This window comes from Pyxicephalus adspersus, chromosome 4, assembly GCF_032062135.1.
Source record: "Pyxicephalus adspersus chromosome 4, UCB_Pads_2.0, whole genome shotgun sequence".
Lineage (NCBI taxonomy): Eukaryota > Metazoa > Chordata > Amphibia > Anura > Pyxicephalidae > Pyxicephalus > Pyxicephalus adspersus.
In genome coordinates this window covers 4308012-4323664 of record NC_092861.1, presented here as the reverse complement: position 1 = coordinate 4323664, position 15653 = coordinate 4308012, and the positions used below count along the sequence as shown (strand labels likewise).

The 15653-nt window shown below is 36.3% G+C and overlaps 5 protein-coding genes across 6 annotated transcripts in view; 4 read left to right on the top strand and 1 right to left on the bottom strand.

The window, feature by feature from the left end:
* LOC140328568 (uncharacterized) overlaps nt 1–6331 on the top strand; it is a 63901-nt gene extending 57570 nt beyond the window's left edge. Inside the window, exon 4 of the mRNA XM_072408276.1 lies at nt 6303–6331. Coding sequence (XP_072264377.1) covers nt 6303–6331 — 29 coding nt within the window. The remainder of the gene's footprint in view (nt 1–6302) is intronic.
* LOC140327980 (uncharacterized) overlaps nt 1–15653 on the bottom strand; it is a 648380-nt gene that overhangs the window by 93662 nt on the left and 539065 nt on the right. The window contains exon 6 of the mRNA XM_072407240.1: nt 15614–15620. Coding sequence (XP_072263341.1) covers nt 15614–15620 — 7 coding nt within the window. The remainder of the gene's footprint in view (nt 1–15613; nt 15621–15653) is intronic.
* The window catches only part of LOC140327981 (uncharacterized), a 91752-nt gene that overhangs the window by 4796 nt on the left and 71303 nt on the right, over nt 1–15653 (top strand). Inside the window, exon 2 of the mRNA XM_072407242.1 lies at nt 12067–12179. The gene's annotated coding sequence lies outside the window, so the exon portion shown is untranslated. The remainder of the gene's footprint in view (nt 1–12066; nt 12180–15653) is intronic.
* LOC140327982 (uncharacterized) overlaps nt 1–15653 on the top strand; it is a 41993-nt gene that overhangs the window by 4806 nt on the left and 21534 nt on the right. For both annotated transcript variants that reach the window (XM_072407243.1, XM_072407244.1), the window contains exon 2: nt 12067–12179. The gene's annotated coding sequence lies outside the window, so the exon portion shown is untranslated. The remainder of the gene's footprint in view (nt 1–12066; nt 12180–15653) is intronic.
* Nucleotides 1–15653, top strand: part of LOC140327986 (uncharacterized) — a 22569-nt gene that overhangs the window by 4918 nt on the left and 1998 nt on the right. Inside the window, 1 exon segment of the mRNA XM_072407251.1 lies at nt 7984–8898. Coding sequence (XP_072263352.1) covers nt 8062–8898 — 837 coding nt within the window. The 5' untranslated portion in view covers nt 7984–8061.

Sequence of the window (15653 nt, the reverse complement as noted above, 5' to 3'; positions counted from 1 at the left end):
ACCCTTGGGCTTCACGTATCCATGAAGATAGGGAGGGCTCACAGATTGGGTCCTATTCAGCACAACTAACAGCTTCCTTGCCCCATCATTGTACAATACCATAATTTAACTGATAAGATGCTTATACTAAAAGCATTCCGGGAACATGATCACTTTTCTATGGAGCATGCCAGAGTACTACTTTTCTCTGACTATTCTACTGAGACTACTAAGAGCTCATAGAGAAAGGTTTTCAATTTCCTCAGATGTACGCGGCGGATCTGAAGATCTTTCTTATAGGGAGGAAAGCACAAATTTTTAGAGATCCATTGGAGGCTGCTGACTTTGTTAAATCACTGCACGCACCTACACTGTCCCACTCTATTGGTGAAAGATCGCTCAGGCACAACACTGCTAATTTATCAATGCTTTCCACGCTTCCAAGATTTTTTCAGTTACAGTTTTTTGGGCTTATATGCCTGTTTTTTTTTTATCAGATGCTCCTCCATTAATTTGGCATATTGACATTTTCTCCTGATTCTCACCAGATGTTATGAAAAAGGATTACACATGGCTGCCTGGCTGGAACAGCTATGTGCTTTCCTGGATATGTTCAAAACTTTTTGGTATAGTACTCTTTACATATCTACCTCTTTAACTTAATAGCACCACTTGGAATGTTAAGGGCCTCAGGTCACCCAACAAACATACCAAGATCCTGCGCTATCTCAATTATTTACAAACCCATGTAGCCATATTGCAGGAAATTCACCTAACTGCCTCTCTATCATTTAATGCGCAAAAGCTGGGTTGGAGAAGTCCTGTGGGGCGCCGTGCTGGAGTTCTCATTCTGGTCCACAAAAAATTACAGTACACTACCTCTGCTAAGTCCTGTAATGGGGATAACGGAAGATGGGCATTGATCACTATTCAGTTTCCTGCTAATACTCTCACATTTTTGGTGGTCTGTGGACCCAATTCAGATAGTGCTACCTTTTACAATAATTTACTGACCACTATGCAGGTTCTCTCATGTACTTCTCTAATAGTAATGGGGGACTTCAATGCAGGGTTTATTACTAACGAAGACAGAATTCCACCACCCTCCACACACGGAACTACAACTAGTAATGATAAAGCCTTCAATTCATTCATTTCAGCGGTGGCATTAATAGATTCTTGGAGACATTTTCACCCGCTAGACCAAGATTACACACATGTATCTCCAGTTCACTCAACAATGTCCAGTCACCATTTCTTTATTGGGTGTTTTTTTTTCATAAGTCAGACTTTGTGTGGAGATTTCCATCATTCCTAGCTAAGGATGAAATCTTTCAACATTATCTTCTACGGTGGTGGCAGGACTATGAATTTCATAATGCAATACACAAGTCCAACCTGGAATTAATTTGGGATATCACGAAAGCAGTACTCTGCGGAAATATGGCCTATGTTACTTCGAAGAAAAAAAACTCTTAGTAAATACCAGGAAGCATGGGCTCGACAGGCATATCTGGCCTTCAAGGCATTGCTTCCTCTAGCTGATAAGGAACTCTGGCAACAAGCTGCGAGATCTTGTGATTTCTGGATTGGCCAGTATGATACCATGATCAAGTCATATAGTTCTTTACAGTTTTTCTGATATGGAAGCAAGTCTGGTAGACTACTTTCCAATCTAGCAAAGTGATTTCAGATGCCACCATGGGTTACAGCTATCAAGGACTCCAATGGTGGTATATATAAATCCCCTAGAGATATTGCATCGGTTTTTGTTTACTTTTACGCCAAGGTATATACCACCCTGGGCAGTAATGTTGCTCGGGGACAATTTTTTTTTTGATTGGGTTAACGCGTCACAGATTGTGTCTGAAGAAGAGTTGATATACTTAATTTCTCCAATAATGGAGGAAACTTTTTTTTTTTTTTTTTTGCCTATCAAGAGCTTGGCCAATTCTAAAGCACCTGGTCTAGATGGCTTGCCATCTCAATTTACAAAATTTTGGCTAATAAGGTTACCACATCTCTTACAGCTATGTACATAAATATGTTTACTCTAGGTCTAGGTATTTATACTCAGGCCGCCTAACATATATAAAGGTGCTCTAAAGAAAACAGAGTGATCCTGGATCCTATCCCCCCATCTCATTACTGAATAAAGACGTTAAACTATTTTCTAAGAGTCCATCGGCCCCTCTGGCACAGTTACGTCCCTTTTGTTCTTCGTAAATCAACTACTTACAATATAAGGAAGTTGTTATAAATCCTAGAACAGGCCCGTTTATCGTCCTGTTTATTCCGTCCCTGCGTCGTCTGCTGTACTGGCTCTTGACGCAGAGAAGGCTCTTGATAGCATTACTAAATTTTGTTTAGGTGGCAACATCGCAAATTGTTTCCACTCCATGTACTCAAACCCATTGGCCCAGATACATGTAGTAAGGGTACGATCCCAAGTTTTCCCGCTAGGTAGTAGGACCCGTCAGGGTTGTCATTTATCTCCATCACTATTCAACCTGGCTATAGAGCCGATAGCTTGATCATTTTATGACTATAAAGTATATGATGGAATTAAAATACAGGTCAAACGTGTGAGTCTTGCAATGTTTGCTGACGATATGTTGTTCCTTAAAGACCCCTCTATTATCCTATTTTGCAACTTTTAGGCACAGCTTAAGCAACGCATTCTATGTCCCACATATATCCTTTATTAATAAATATACACACAGACACCTGTAACTAAATTTGAGCATTTGTTTATTAGCTGTAAAAAGGGCCATTTTAAAGAAATGGTTGGAACCTAATCCTCCTAATATTTTGCACGAGTATCATAAAATATTTCACCAGACTTCTTGGTATGTTCTGAAATTGCTTGCCTATGAACGATGCAGGGAGGGACATGTAAAGGAGAAAGCGTACCGCAGAAACATGCAAGATCACTGAACGACTGTACACATGATAGATAGTAAAAGATCATCGGCCAATCATGTCCACTGTGGGGACCGTTCATTTCCAATGACAATCCTTGTTCATCGGCGTCCTTGGTCACTTTTTTGGCTAATCGGTTGTTCATCGGTCAAACGACAGTTGTTTCTAAAGATAATTTTTGGACATATGTATGCAGCTTTAGTCTACACGGATTGTTTCCCCAGCGTTTAACCTGAGGCTTTTTAAGGCATATGTTTGAAGTCCCCATGCATTTCCATGGGCTAATCTACACCAGGACGTTTCCTTCAGGCACGTTTTTGAGCGTTATCTTAAACTTGTTGCTTGCAACATTTAAAAAATTAAAACACTGGATAAGCGCGGGAAAACGCTTCCATTGAACTCAATGGATGCTTTTTCAAGCGGTTCTAAGCTTTTATGAAAGCTTCCATTGAAAACAATGGGGGCTTTTATAAACTTTTTTAGCAGGACTTTGGAATCTGGAAGCCCCTTTAATAAGGAAACTCCCGGATCTCCACCACCCCGCCCTGGGGAATGAGTTACAGGGGTACATAAAACCCCTTACTCATTCCCTGAAAGGGTTAAAATATAAGTAAAAAATAGGACGAGGCTTTAATGTTAAATTATTTTATTATTGTGTGTTTGTGTAACTAAACTTTTTTTTTTTTTCATCTCTAGTGCTCTGTTATTGGCTGAGAAATAGGAAACCCTCATGACAGCTCAAGCATCATCAGGATTTCCCTTTCTTCAGCCAATCAGGGAGCAGAGCAGTGAGCAGAGCTTTACTATGCTGACAGCTCTGCTCCCCTGATCACTCCCGCAGCCCCAGAGGAGCTGTGACACATGTTCTGTATATGTAATACATGTCACAGCTCCTCTAGGGCTGCGGGAGTAATCGGGGGAGCAGAGCTGTCTGCATATTGAAGCTCCGCTGACTGCTCTGCTCCCTGATTGGCTGAGGAAAGGAAAATCCTGATGATGCTTGAGCTGTCATCAGGGTTTCCTATTTCTCAGTCATTCACAGAGCAGTAGAGGTGATGAATGGAGATACATATCTCCATTCAACCTCTATTGCCCTGGTATTGCCAGTGGTTACACCTAATTGAAGGCACCTGCTTCCAATTAGCTGTAACTGCAAAGTTCCCACGGGCCGGGAATCCCACAATGACATTATGCTTTATAATGTCATTGTTGGATAACCTGTAAAAAATTTTTAAAAAAGTTAAAGTAAAAACACATACAAAATAAATTTTATTTAGGATTATATTTTTTTAAGTTTTTTTCACGAATTTTTGCAGTCGAATCCCATGTTGGTCTGGTCTGGTCTATTCGAATTCGAACAGCCATATTTGGGTCGAATATAAGGACAACCCGAATTCGATTATCAACACTACTCATTCCAAATCGCTTGCAAAGAGCAATCTTTATAGGCATTACCTAAAATTTAAGAGAAAATGTAATATGGAACAAATCTGAAAAATAAGTCAAGGCACTAAGGTACAAAATATTACAATGATGTTATAGGGAAAAGAAAACTCAAGAAAGCTGACCAGCAGGTGCAACCCATGAAAAGGATCAACCTCTTGCCTAAAGACACAGACACAGCAAAAAGAAACAACTCGGAGTAGAATAACACACTTCAAAAACACTACAAATTAATTAAAAAATTTGTCTTAAACACTGAAATGTCTCAACATCAGATCCAACCATATAAAATGTATAGATGAGAATCCGCATATCACCTACAGGGCCATTATGAGATAGAAAGAAATATCTCTCCGCAGTTCCTGTTAGGTGCATGAAATAAAACCTGGTTATCTCTTTACCAAATGGTCTAATACATGGGCTAAAACATCATATACTTTGTTCCACAGTTGGAGTGATATATTTCATGCCATGTGTCTGGTTGTTCCTATATAAGGCAAACCAAGAGAGTGCTCAGAAAACATATCTATGAAAAAATCTATTCTATCAATAATGGGAAAATGATTACCCCAATCATTTATCATGTGGGCACAAGACATAATTTTGATTCAAATTTGATCATTTTCTCAAGACTCCACCAAATGGGAAACCTGATGAATTTTAAACCTAGAGGCTACAAAATTCCTAGGTTTAAATCATGTATTCAGTTTTAAACCATTCCTTTAACAAATGGGCCCCTCAATCCCTTTTCCTTTTACCCTAATTATTCTTACGGCCACAAACACTATAATATTTGATGTTCATTGTCTATGCATTTAGTATACAGGTATTCAATAAAATAACCCTAATATATGGATTGTTACCATTATTTTTATACATTTTCATTTTAAGAACCTATGGTTCACACCTGCTATGTATAGTAAGTAATTATATGAGAATAAGAAAAAAGGTATGTTTCTATTAATCATATTAGCCACCCTTGTGGCTATCCTTAGTGTCACTATCCTTTTAGCTGCTTACACACTTACAATAATTATTGTTGAAAGCGAACGACTAACAACCATTTCTCCGATAATCGTTAACAAAAAACGTGCACAACGACTGACCAATGACTAGGATGAACATCATTGGAAATTAACGACCGTCCCGGCGGATCAGATTGGCGGACGAATGTTTGCTATCTGTTGTGTGTACGGTCATTCAGTGATCATGGATTTTTCTGCAATACTCTTTCTCCTTTACATGTCACTTCCTGCATCGTTCAAGCAATCGTATCTAGCCTGTGTACACTATTTATAGATTATATTGGGATTATCATATTATTACACCATGCATGTACAGAATTTTGCACAATATGATCGTTTAAAATAATCATGCATAATGGTGCATAATTGTTTGCTGATCGTTTTCTAACGATAATATTTGTAAGTGTGTACATAGCTTTTGTTTCCACTCACCATCCCTTTAATTAGAATAATACTGAGAGAGGACCGAACAGAAAAAACATACATGAATGTAAATATCAAATGACTCAGCAGATAAAAAACAGATGATACAATCATTTCAATATCATTTGTATTGGTCCACAATTATTTTATGGCCTCAGAGATTTTTGTCCTTGTTCTCAACCAAGTAGGCATATAGCTGATTTTCTCATACTGTCATGTCAATTGTTTGTTGCTGGTTTTCTACTTATGTAACTTTAAATATCATATGGTTGTACTATGTGCATTGTATTTTGAGATTCTTTCAAAATTAAAAAACTGGTATGCTGGCATCAATGCACAAAAATGAAATCACAAAGCAAAAGGTGTTGATTGTACCTATGTAGCTGAATGAGTAAAGAAATAAAACATGTTAATAAAGGATTTTTTTCTTTGTAAAGAAAATGTCACCTATCTTAGTGAAAAAAGGAAAGATGTGCTAACTCTCATCATAAAAATATCTCCCTCTTCCAGGAAAACCACAGGCCTGGGCCTTCCATTAAATGGAACATAGTGATGAAAGTAATGTTATTGCGCTATTTTGCGCTATTTGGGAAATTGGCGTACTGCCACCGCTGAAGCAATTCTCCGCAAAAGTTCTTTTTTTTTTGTAGATCATTAAAATGAACTTGTACATTGATAAAATGTTTTTGCGCAAATAAACATAGACTACTCCTTTGGTAAATCAGGCCCAATGAGTCCATGGACTGAGTTTGCATTGAGGTGGCATTTATTGTGACATAATATAACAGAGATGGTTATGATTATGAACAGTTTTGTTGTCCTTTTGCCTTTTGAAATGGATGAAAAGGTTGGGTAATTGTCTGTGTGTTTTATGCGTATTAACAGTTCTAAAGTATGTTAGCATATTTATATGTTTAAAGAAAATGGTATGTAACATTTTGAGAACCTATAGTGTTGACCATTGAAAAATCCACAAAGTTGAAAGTTTTCTTTCTGTTGTTAAGCTTAAAGGGCTGTGGTCTTGTAGGCAATATTTGCTTATTCTACTAAAGCAATTGTTATGCTATTTTTAGTTTGCATTTTACATTCCCTCCCAGTAATAAAATGCTAATGATTTTGTATGCTAGGTGGAAACGAAGAATGGTCACACTGCCCAGTAATGTTTTGGAAACACACCCTTTTGTTAGGTAGATTACACCTATTAGCAATTCTAAGGCCACCTTATGTTGGAGGAGGGTTGGGAATTGTATTTAAGGTAAAACACAGCTCAGTCAGTTACTAGAATCACAGACAGATCAGGAGAACAAGGTTTTGCAGGTACATGTCTATGATACACCATTCCAGGTATTTTTACATTTTTTTCTATAACTACACAAGTTTTGGTATATGCTAAAGCATTTTTTGTTTGTTTTTTGTTTTAAAGTCAATGTTTTTAACTAGGGTTAAAAAACACTGTGTTAGGGTTAACACATATTCCACTTTCTGTGGATTACCTTCAGAGAGAATTATAATTTTAGGAGAGGTATTTGCTTGAATAACAGAGAACTCCCAGATTTGCTCCACCATTCCAGATATTTATACTTTGTGTAATTGCACAAGTATATTATATGGTAAAAGTTTTTTTGGTTACCTTGCAACTGTATTTCATTTTTACTTTTTTTTTACTGGTTCACTGGTTGTCTGTGGTAACAACGATTCATCTTTCTGTGTAATACATTTAGTGAGAATTATCATCTTAGGACAGGTAGATCGTTAATTGCTAGACTACGTGTAAAAAATAAATGGTGTAATGACTGACAAAATATACAGCGGTCATGTCTACAACAAATAGAACTATTTTATTTTTAAATTAGATTAATTTTAAACATGTAACATTAAACTGGAATCCAGGTAGACAAATAATGTTAGGTAAAATAACTGTTTTTTCAGCTATCACTGCACTACAAACTATTCTGGGTGACTCATGATTATAGGAAGAAACAATCAAACTTCAAACCCAAATGAACTTACCAAGCAGACTATAAGTAGGTTTACAACAGCATTTGTTATTTCCAATCACTCAGTAGAATGCTGTTAGTCAAAACAAGATTTTTTATTATTTATACTTACAAAGTGCTCAAAAAGCAATATCTGATTTCAGTCTTCTGTTAAAATTAGGATGTTAATCAAACATATATATTTTTTTCAATAGGTGAAGAAATATGATGAACTGATCACAATACCCATTGTGAAAACATTTAATAGCTAAGCAAATCTTCATAAACATACAATGAGTCAAGTTGGAAAGAAGCTGAATCAGTGTCCCGAGTGCCAGACAAGTTTTATCTCTAAATCAAAACTCAGTGTTCACCTAAGGATTCACACAGGAGAGAAACCATTTCAATGTTCAGAATGTGGCAAATGCTTCACAAGAAAATGCTATCTTTCTGAACACCTAAAGAATCACACAGGGGAGAAACCGTTTTCATGTTCAGAATGTAACAAGTGTTTCTCTAGAAGTGATATTCTTATTGCACACCAGAGGATCCACACAGAAGTCAAACCATTTCAATGTTCAGAATGTAACAAGTGCTTCTCACGAAGTTCGAATCTTACTATACACATGAAGACTCATACAGGAGATAAACCATATCAATGTTCAGAATGTAACAAGTGTTTCTCACAAAGTTCTAATCTTACTAGACACCTGAAGACGCATACAGGGGAGAAACCATTTCAATGTTCAGAATGTAACCAGTGTTTCTCTAGAAGTGATATTCTTATTGCACACCAGAGGATCCACACAGAAGAAAAATCATTTCAATGTTCAGAATGTGACAAGTACTTCTCACACAGTTCTAATCTTACTAAACACCTAAAGACTCATGCAGGAGAAAAACCATTTCAGTGTTCAGAATGTAACAAGTGTTTCTCACAAAAATATATTCTTACTAAACATCAGAGGACTCACACAGGAGAGAAACCATTTCAATGTTCAGAATGTAACAAGTGTTTCTCATACAATTCTAATCTTATTAAACATCAGAGGACTCACACCGGAGAGAAACCATTTCAGTGTTCAGAATGTAACAAGTGTTTCTCATGTTATTCTAATCTTACTAAACATCAGAGGACTCACACCAGAGAGAAACCATTTCAATGCTCAGAATGACCACCAGAGATTTCACACAGCAGAGAAACCTTTTATGTGTGCAGAATGTAGCAAATGTTTCACACAAAGTGCTAATCTTATTACTCAGAGCTCATAGTATAGCTATAAGGGGAAGAAGGGGAAAAAAAGAGGTTTCAGGCTTGGGAGGTTTTTGTGCAAAAATGAATTAAGTGTGTAATTTTTCAGTTAGTACATACATCAAAGGTACATATTTATTTTAAGCTCAATATCCAAATGCCTGGTATTGTCACAGGGTTTGGATACTTTAATCTAGACATAAGACTCCTTCCAATGCCATAAAATGTACATATAAAGATTGAAAACAAGGTAAGAAGGGGACATGTTATGGTCGCATGACCAAAAACGAATTAATCTTATTACTCAACAGATGACTCACACAGGTGAGAAACTATTTAGATGTATGGAATGTTACAAGTGTTTCTGATCTTATCTTACTAAACACCAAAAGACTCACAAAGAAAAATAAAACATGTAAATATATAGATTGTGATAAGTGCCTCTCAGAATCTTCTAGACTTATTAACCTCCCTAGCGGTAACCCGGAGTGTGACTCAGAGTAGAAAAAAGGTACTACAAGTGGTAACCCCAAGTCGCACTCAGGGTTGGAACACCTAGGGAAGGTTAGTAAATAGAGCGCTTACCTGATCCGCCGGGGTTCCGCCCCATCTGGAGCCGCAACCTCCATCTTCTTTCTTCTTCCTGCTTCTGCATCCGATGAGTCACCGGGGGAGTTCCTGGTGACGTTGGTGTATGTCCAGGCTGGGCGGGGCACGAAAGTCAGAATCCATTTGCATTGCATTCAATACAAAAAAACTATTCAGTGCAATAAATTGGATTTTTGTGTGTAAAAGCAGTACATTGTTTTCAAGAACATTTATTTTACAGTCTATATAATAGTATAAGTATAATATGTATTAGCTCTTTTTTTTTTTTTTGTTTTTTTGGATTACCTCATCTCTATCACTGACCTTTGTATCAAACCACTGATGATCCCATCGCAATCCATCACAGATGGTTGGGACTGGAAACCATGACGCTCTGCCTCTGCTGCCAGTATGTAAAATGTGTTCCACTCAAAATGAGACAATGCGTCATCCATAACATTGTGCACCCCTTGTATGTTTCAAGCAAAAACTCGATCCCGAAAATAAACAGTGACATTGTTGGTCCCTCATTCTTGTTAGCTACCAATGACACTTTGAAGCGCTCAGCCACATTCTACAATGTAGCCAACAGCACTCTTTACACCTTTCTGGGTACCTACTTAGAAAAACTGTTCCACCCTCACCGGGATTATGAATAGCCAGAAAAAAACCCTTCTTATGGGCCGTTGACCCTCCTGCTTGTGGACTGCCACCCTCCCTGAAAAATCTGTAGCCCCCCTGGTCCTTCCGCATCACCAGGCACATCCACAAACCTAACCTACAAGCCAAAATCTGAAACGCCTGTAACCAATTTAAAAATGAGTGGAGATTCAGCCAATATAAACGTCCACAAATTCACCTTTCCAAATGTTTTCGTGGACTTCAGGTGCACCACAAGAAGTCCCTCAAACAACACATAATCCGCCCCTCACTTGGAATCAGGAAGGAGTCCTCCCTTATTCTCCCATGTTCCCCTCCCCCAGCCCCCAGTCAACTCCTCACCTCCATCTTCCCCTGCCCCTCTGCTACTTCTCCTCTGGCAAGTCCACTGCCTTGTATAGCACCCCCCTTCTCCGCCAACCCCTGCTTACCCCAACCAGTTATCATGTGAACACAAGACATAATTTTGATTCAAATTTGATCATTTTCTTAGGCCTAGATAGTTTATCCCAACCCTATATCTATATAAGATTCAATCTTCTGGGAAACCAGATGGATTTTCACCCTTGAGGTTGCAAAATTCTTAGGTTTAAATCATGTATTGTGTTTAAAACCATTCCTTTAACAAGTGGGGCCCTGAAATCTCTTATCCTTTCACCCTAAATATTCTTACAGCCATGATAATATTTGATGTTCATTGTCTATGCATTATTAATACTATTATTCATTAAAATAACCCTAATATATGTATTGTTACCATTATTTTATATATTTTTCATTTTTAGAACCTATAACCTTGTGTCTATCCTTAGTATTACTATGCTTTAGCTGCATACACACTTTCAATCATTTTCATTGGAAACATGACTAACAACCGTTCCTTCGATCATCATTAACAAAAAAGTACATGACTGACCAATGACGCCGATGAATGAGGATGGTCGCTGGAAATGAACGACCATCCCAGCTGATCAGATTGACCAACGAACGTTCGCTATCTGTTGTGTGTACGGTCATTCAGTGATCATGGATGTTTCTGATCATGGATCATGGATGTAAAGGAGAAATACTTTCTCCTTTACATGTCACTTCCTGCATTGTTTAAACAATCGTATCTAGCCTGTGTACACTATTTATGGATTATATTTGAACAAGCGTATTATTACCCCATGGATGTACAGAACTGTGCACAATATGATCGTTCAAAATAATCATGCATAATGGTGCATAATCGTTAGTTGTTCATTTTCTAATGATAATTGTAAGTGTGTACGTAGCTTTTGTTTTCACTCACCATCCTGTTAATTAGAATAATAATACTGGAAGAGAACCGTAAATATACACCTGAAAGTGAACATCAATTGGCTCAGCAGATACAAAAACAGATGATAAAATCATTTCAATATTATTGGTATTGGTCCACAATTATTTTATGGTCTCTGCGATTTTTGTCCTTGTTCTCACCCAAGTAGGCATATAGCTGATTTTCTCATACTGTCACGCCAATTGTTGGTTGTTGCTGATTTTTTACTAATGTAACTTTTAAATATCATATGGTTGTACTATGTGCATTGCATTTTGGGATTCTTTCAAAATAAAAAAGCTACTATGCTAGCATCAATACACAAAAATTAAATCACAAAGCAAAAGGTGTTGATTGTATCTATGTACCTAATTGAGTAAAGAAATAAAACATGTTAATAAAGGATTTTTTTCTTTGTAAATAAAATGTCACATAGCATAGTGAAAAAAGGAAAGATGTGCTAACTGTGATCATACAATTATCTCCCTCTTCCAGGAGAACCACAAGCCTGGGCCTTCCATTTAATGGAACATAGTGATGAAGGTAATGTTAATGCGCTATTTGAGAAATTGGCGTGCTGCCACCACTGATGCAATCCTCTGCAAAAGGTATTTTTTTTTTTTTTGTAGATGATTACAAAAAATTCTCAAAGTTAATTTGTACATTGATGAAATGTTTTTTGCACAAATAAACATACACTACTCCTTTGGTAAATCAGGCCCAACGAGTCTATAGACGAAGTTTGGTATGGGTTATACACAGATACCTACTGGTGCAAATGCCGGTGAGGCAGTTTTATAAGACACTTATAATATTTAAGACTTTGATATGGCTTTATTCATTTGTGAAGCTTTTGATGTTGTATCAAATATCATATGTTGGATCAGATATCATATGCCTTTCATAAATCTATTACATTCATGAATACACATGCTATCCAGTGTGAATAAATACACATTACTTTAGTCAGTCGGGCCCATTGTGTTGGTGAAGATGCTTAGCTGTGAAATATTTCCACAATAGGAACTCAATGGCCAACCTAGGTCTTTAATTTAACTGTGTGGAAGAAATATAAACTATATAAAATAGATTTAGGTGAGATACAATAATTTTAGGATTCTTAAAATTTCACAACGTCCTCCTTAAAATAAATAACAGATCTCTGTAGAAAAAATCTATAGATGCAGTACACAACTTACTATAAATTGTAGGCCTATAATTGGTATTGTGGTGACATTATTAGTTATTTGTTTCCTAACAACCAGACATGATGAGTCCTTTTTATCAAATTACTATTCCACTTTTCTACTAGATCAATAAATTAAAAGTTATCTTTAAACTTGCTACAGCTACAAGAACACAGGGTCTTAGATATTAATATCTGGCTTTGTCTAACAAACAGGAAACACAGAAAATGTCTTATACATTTGCTTCATTTAAACTCCAGTAATAAATAAGCCACCTTTTACGTAGAAATCCTGGAGCCCAAGTGTTTGGAGTTGTTTGAGAAACACAGCAGGGGTCATATAACTCAGGTGTCATTAAATCCAGGGTGGGAGTTATCACCCTACTACATTTATCCAGTTTATTATCCATCCCCAAGTGTTGGTATCATTTAACTCTACATTCCTTTGATAAATGGGGCTGTTTATTGTTTATTATCCCTTAGAGGTTTTAAGGTAATAAGGTCTGTACTGGGAGACTGTAACTAGCTATTTATCTATTGTCACTTCTGTAACATCAATTATTGTATTGATTTAGGATCCTCCAGGTGGCATATGTGACCAGACAGGGTAAACAGATAACTATAAATAAAAAAAATCCACACCCATACCTTCACTCATTGTTTGTTTAATTATACCTAAGGATTGGGAATATAGCACACAATATATACATATAGCAAATTGGGGAATAAGTAATCTTCCATGTTTGTTGTGTAACATATACCTAAGTTGCAGCAGCATAATGGGTGTTTTCTTTATGTTTAGCTCTCTTTATGACTATTGTAATATTTAAGATTTTCTGGGTCGCATTTTCTCTAATTTACAGCAGGAGAAAATGTAACATTTGAGTATACGTTTTATAAAGCGTTGGGTGCTAATTGACAGAATCTCTAACAAGATGTTTCTCGCCACATACCCTAATAATGTCAATACAGATAAATGAAAAGAAGAGAAAAGCCAGGGTATTTGCTACATGGCAGTGTATTAAAAAGAAAAAAATAATGTAACATCTCCTTGAATCAGAATGTTCATACAATAATTTTCTAACATTTTGACAATTGAACTATAATGAGGTCACCCCGCTGGATTTTGTAAAGGAGGGTTTTCTTGACCTAAATAAATTAATCTTTTTCAAAACTTTTCAATCCTGAACAAGATTCATTCCACGTTTGCTGGATCACCCAGATTCTCCCAGAAAAAGTGAGAGCTTTTCAATGGCTGGTGCACTCTCTTGTCCTGCTGCTGTGCTCAACTGTATGCATTTCTGCCTGGGTACCTGATTCTTCTTGTGTGTGGCATTCATGCAGTTTGAAAGATCATTGGGTTGGCGCTCGTTATTAATTGTTAGGCTTTAGTCCTGTTCCATGCTGGGATTACTCAACCAACAGGTATTGATTTTTTTATATAATATTGGACACTTATATAAATCAGTTAATAATTTTGGGATGACTGTCATACTAGTATCGGAATCAGTCGGAAATTCTAATAATAAGTTTCTTGGGATTCTGTTGGTTTAATTTTGGCGAACTTGTAAAGCGCATGAATTGTTGCACAGGGAATCAGGTTGTTTTCAGGTTGTTTTGATTCCACTTATCCCATCTGCCCAATTCATTAAATGGACACAGTGTGAAAGTTTTAAAAAATATTATGATTTGTCTTTTTTGACTGGTATGGTTTTGTTTTTCCTTTTTCTTATGGGTAGGTACTTTTGGCTGAATGGGTTTATTTATATGTAAAGCATTTGGAATATATTATAATATGTTATTAGGTTTCAGTAAAAAAAAATCCTTTTTTGTTTTAATAAATAGATGTTTTATTAGTAATATTGTAGTGACTTCCCCCTATTGTCAGACCAGCTCCTGATGAAGGGGTATTTTGAAACGCATTGGCATTTACTGTGATATAATATAACAGAGATGGTTATGATTATGAACTGTTTTGTTGTCCTTTTTGCCTTATGAAATTGATAAAAAGATTTAAAAATTGTGTGTTTTATGTGTATTAACAGTTTTAAAATATGTTTTGCATATTTATATGTTTAAAAGAAAATAGTATGTAACATTCTGAGAACCTATGGTGTTGACCATTGAAAAATCTAAAATGTTGCACGTTTTCTATCTATTGTTAAATTTAAAGGGCGGTGATCTTGTAGCCAATATTTACTTATTCTAATGAACCAATTGTAATGCTATTTTTAGTTTGCATTTTCCATTCCCTCCCAGTAATAAAATGCTAATGATTTTGTATGCTAGGTGGAGACAAAGAATGGTCACACTGCCCAGTAATGTTTTGGAAACACCCCTTTGTTAAGTAGATTACATCTATTAGCCCCTCCAAAGCCTCCTTATGTTGGAGGATGGTTAAGAATTGTATTTAAGGTAATACACAGCTCAGTTAGTTACTAGAATTACAGGCAGATCAGGAGAACAAGGTTTTGCATATAAATCTCTATACTCCACCATTCCAGAAATTTATACTTTTTTTTTAAATGTGGTTACATTTAGCTTTTCCTTAAAAAATTTTACTATCATTTAATATGTTTTAGGTTTTTTGTTTTTTTATTCTTAATGCCAGTGTTTTTCAACCAGGGTTAAAAAAAAACTATGTGTTAAGGTAACACATTTTCCTTTTTCTGTGGAATACATTCAGGGAGAATTATTTTAGGAGAGGTATTTGCTAGAATAACAGAGAACTCCCAGTTCTGCTCCACCATTCTAGGTATTTATACTTTGTATAATTGCACAAGTATATTATATGTTAAAAGGCTTTTTGGTTACCTTGCAAATGTATTTAATTTTTACCTTTTTATACTGGTTTACTGGCTGCCTGTGGTAACAATTATTTACATTTCTGTGTAAT